The 1485-nt window shown below is 59.9% G+C and overlaps 1 protein-coding gene across 1 annotated transcript in view; it reads right to left on the bottom strand.

Annotated features, from left to right (window-relative positions):
• The window catches only part of KCNAB1 (potassium voltage-gated channel subfamily A member regulatory beta subunit 1), a 60633-nt gene extending 59407 nt beyond the window's left edge, over positions 1-1226 (bottom strand). The window contains exon 1 of the mRNA XM_008633744.2: positions 600-1226. Within this exon, the coding sequence (XP_008631966.1) occupies positions 600-871 (272 nt within the window). The 5' untranslated portion in view covers positions 872-1226. The remainder of the gene's footprint in view (positions 1-599) is intronic.
• Between the last annotated feature and the right edge of the window lie 259 nt (positions 1227-1485).

Raw genomic sequence — 1485 nt, forward strand, 5'->3', positions numbered from 1 at the left:
GCACCCCGGGCAGGTCCTGCTGAGGTTCGATTTCAGAGCGGGTCTGACCCCGCACAGGAGATTGGAGACTCGCACGTCTAATTTCCACTAATACCAAGATCCCCTTATATTTTTTTAAAGGAGCAAGATCGGATTCTGGAGGCTACGACATTTAAGACCGATGGGATGAGAGATGCAGCGGCTGCAGGTTCCCCCTCCCGGGGGGCTCCTTCCCAGGCTGAGCCCCGCCGCTGCCCGGGCAGGGAGGGGGGGACAGGGACCCTCCTGGCACCCACACCGTCCCTGCTCGGCAGCAGCAACTTTTCAACTCTATTCAAGCAAAAGTACAATCACTTGGACAAATTAGAAACAAGGCTCAACAACCACACGCAGCTTGTGCTGAAGAAGTTGTGGGAATCAAGAGACAAGTTTGCAGGATATTCAGCTCTGTAAAGCGTGAATAACCAGAAAAATCAGACTTGTAAAGACAAAGACCTTTCTATTATTATTACTATTACTATGATTATTGCTGCTGCCGTTATTACAACCACTATTATCGCGACCATGCCGGCCAGCAGCATTCCCGAGGGCAGCGTGCCCCGGGAGGAGCAGGGACGTACCTGTGGGGCATGCCGGTGGTGTAGGCGATGGTGTACTCGTGGGACAGCTCGCACACGCGCAGGTACCAGTTCATCTCCAGCTCCCGCAGCAGCGCCAGGCGCCGGGCTCGCTGCTGGGGCTGCCCGGCCCGCGGCCGGCCCTCCTTGCTGCTGTCGGCCGAGCTCTTCAGGGCTCTATCCCTGCTGCCCAGGGACAGCACCGACTGCTTCCTCAGCTTCAGGGACTCATCGGCGCTCTTCCCCCCCACGGTCCCCGTGCGTGCCGCCAGCATTTCTTGTCCTGCCTCGGTGCGACGGCTCCGAGCCGCTGCCCTCAAATCATTGAAAGTGATTTCAGCGCGCACGTTCTCCCTCTATAACCTCGCGCCGGCCACAAAGCTGTAATTAGAGACGTGTCTGCGGGGCTTAACCAGAAAGAAGAGCTGCAACCTTCTCATGGAGACATCTGTAGCGGCTCCCGCATGCCAGCGGCTCCGCAGCCGGGGCGGGGGACAGTCCCCAAACGCATCGCACCTCCGCTGGCCCCGGACGGACAAGGGCTTTCGGTGGAGGCTTCTGGAAAACCCGGCCGGCTCCCCAGCGCCGTAAACATCGGAGGTGAAGTCCCACGTGTCACCTTGAGGGCGAACCCTCGCCCACGTGGGCTGGCCCGGGCAAATTGCGGCGCTGTTCGTGCCGGCCGCGACCCGGAGCATCCCCGTGCCCATCGCTTGGCCACGCTGGCGCTGAGCCGGCCGCTCTGCCCTCCTGCTCCTCCTCCCGCAGCTCCTCGGGTCGCCCCATGCAGCAGGGACTCCCATTCTCCAAGGCATCTGTAGAAATTTGGGGATTTGGTCACCCTTAGGATGAGAACAAAGTTCGGAGTGTTCCCGAGCAAACGGTGTTT

Source organism: Corvus brachyrhynchos, unplaced genomic scaffold (assembly GCF_000691975.1).
Source record: "Corvus brachyrhynchos isolate BGI_N302 unplaced genomic scaffold, ASM69197v1 scaffold544, whole genome shotgun sequence".
Lineage (NCBI taxonomy): Eukaryota > Metazoa > Chordata > Aves > Passeriformes > Corvidae > Corvus > Corvus brachyrhynchos.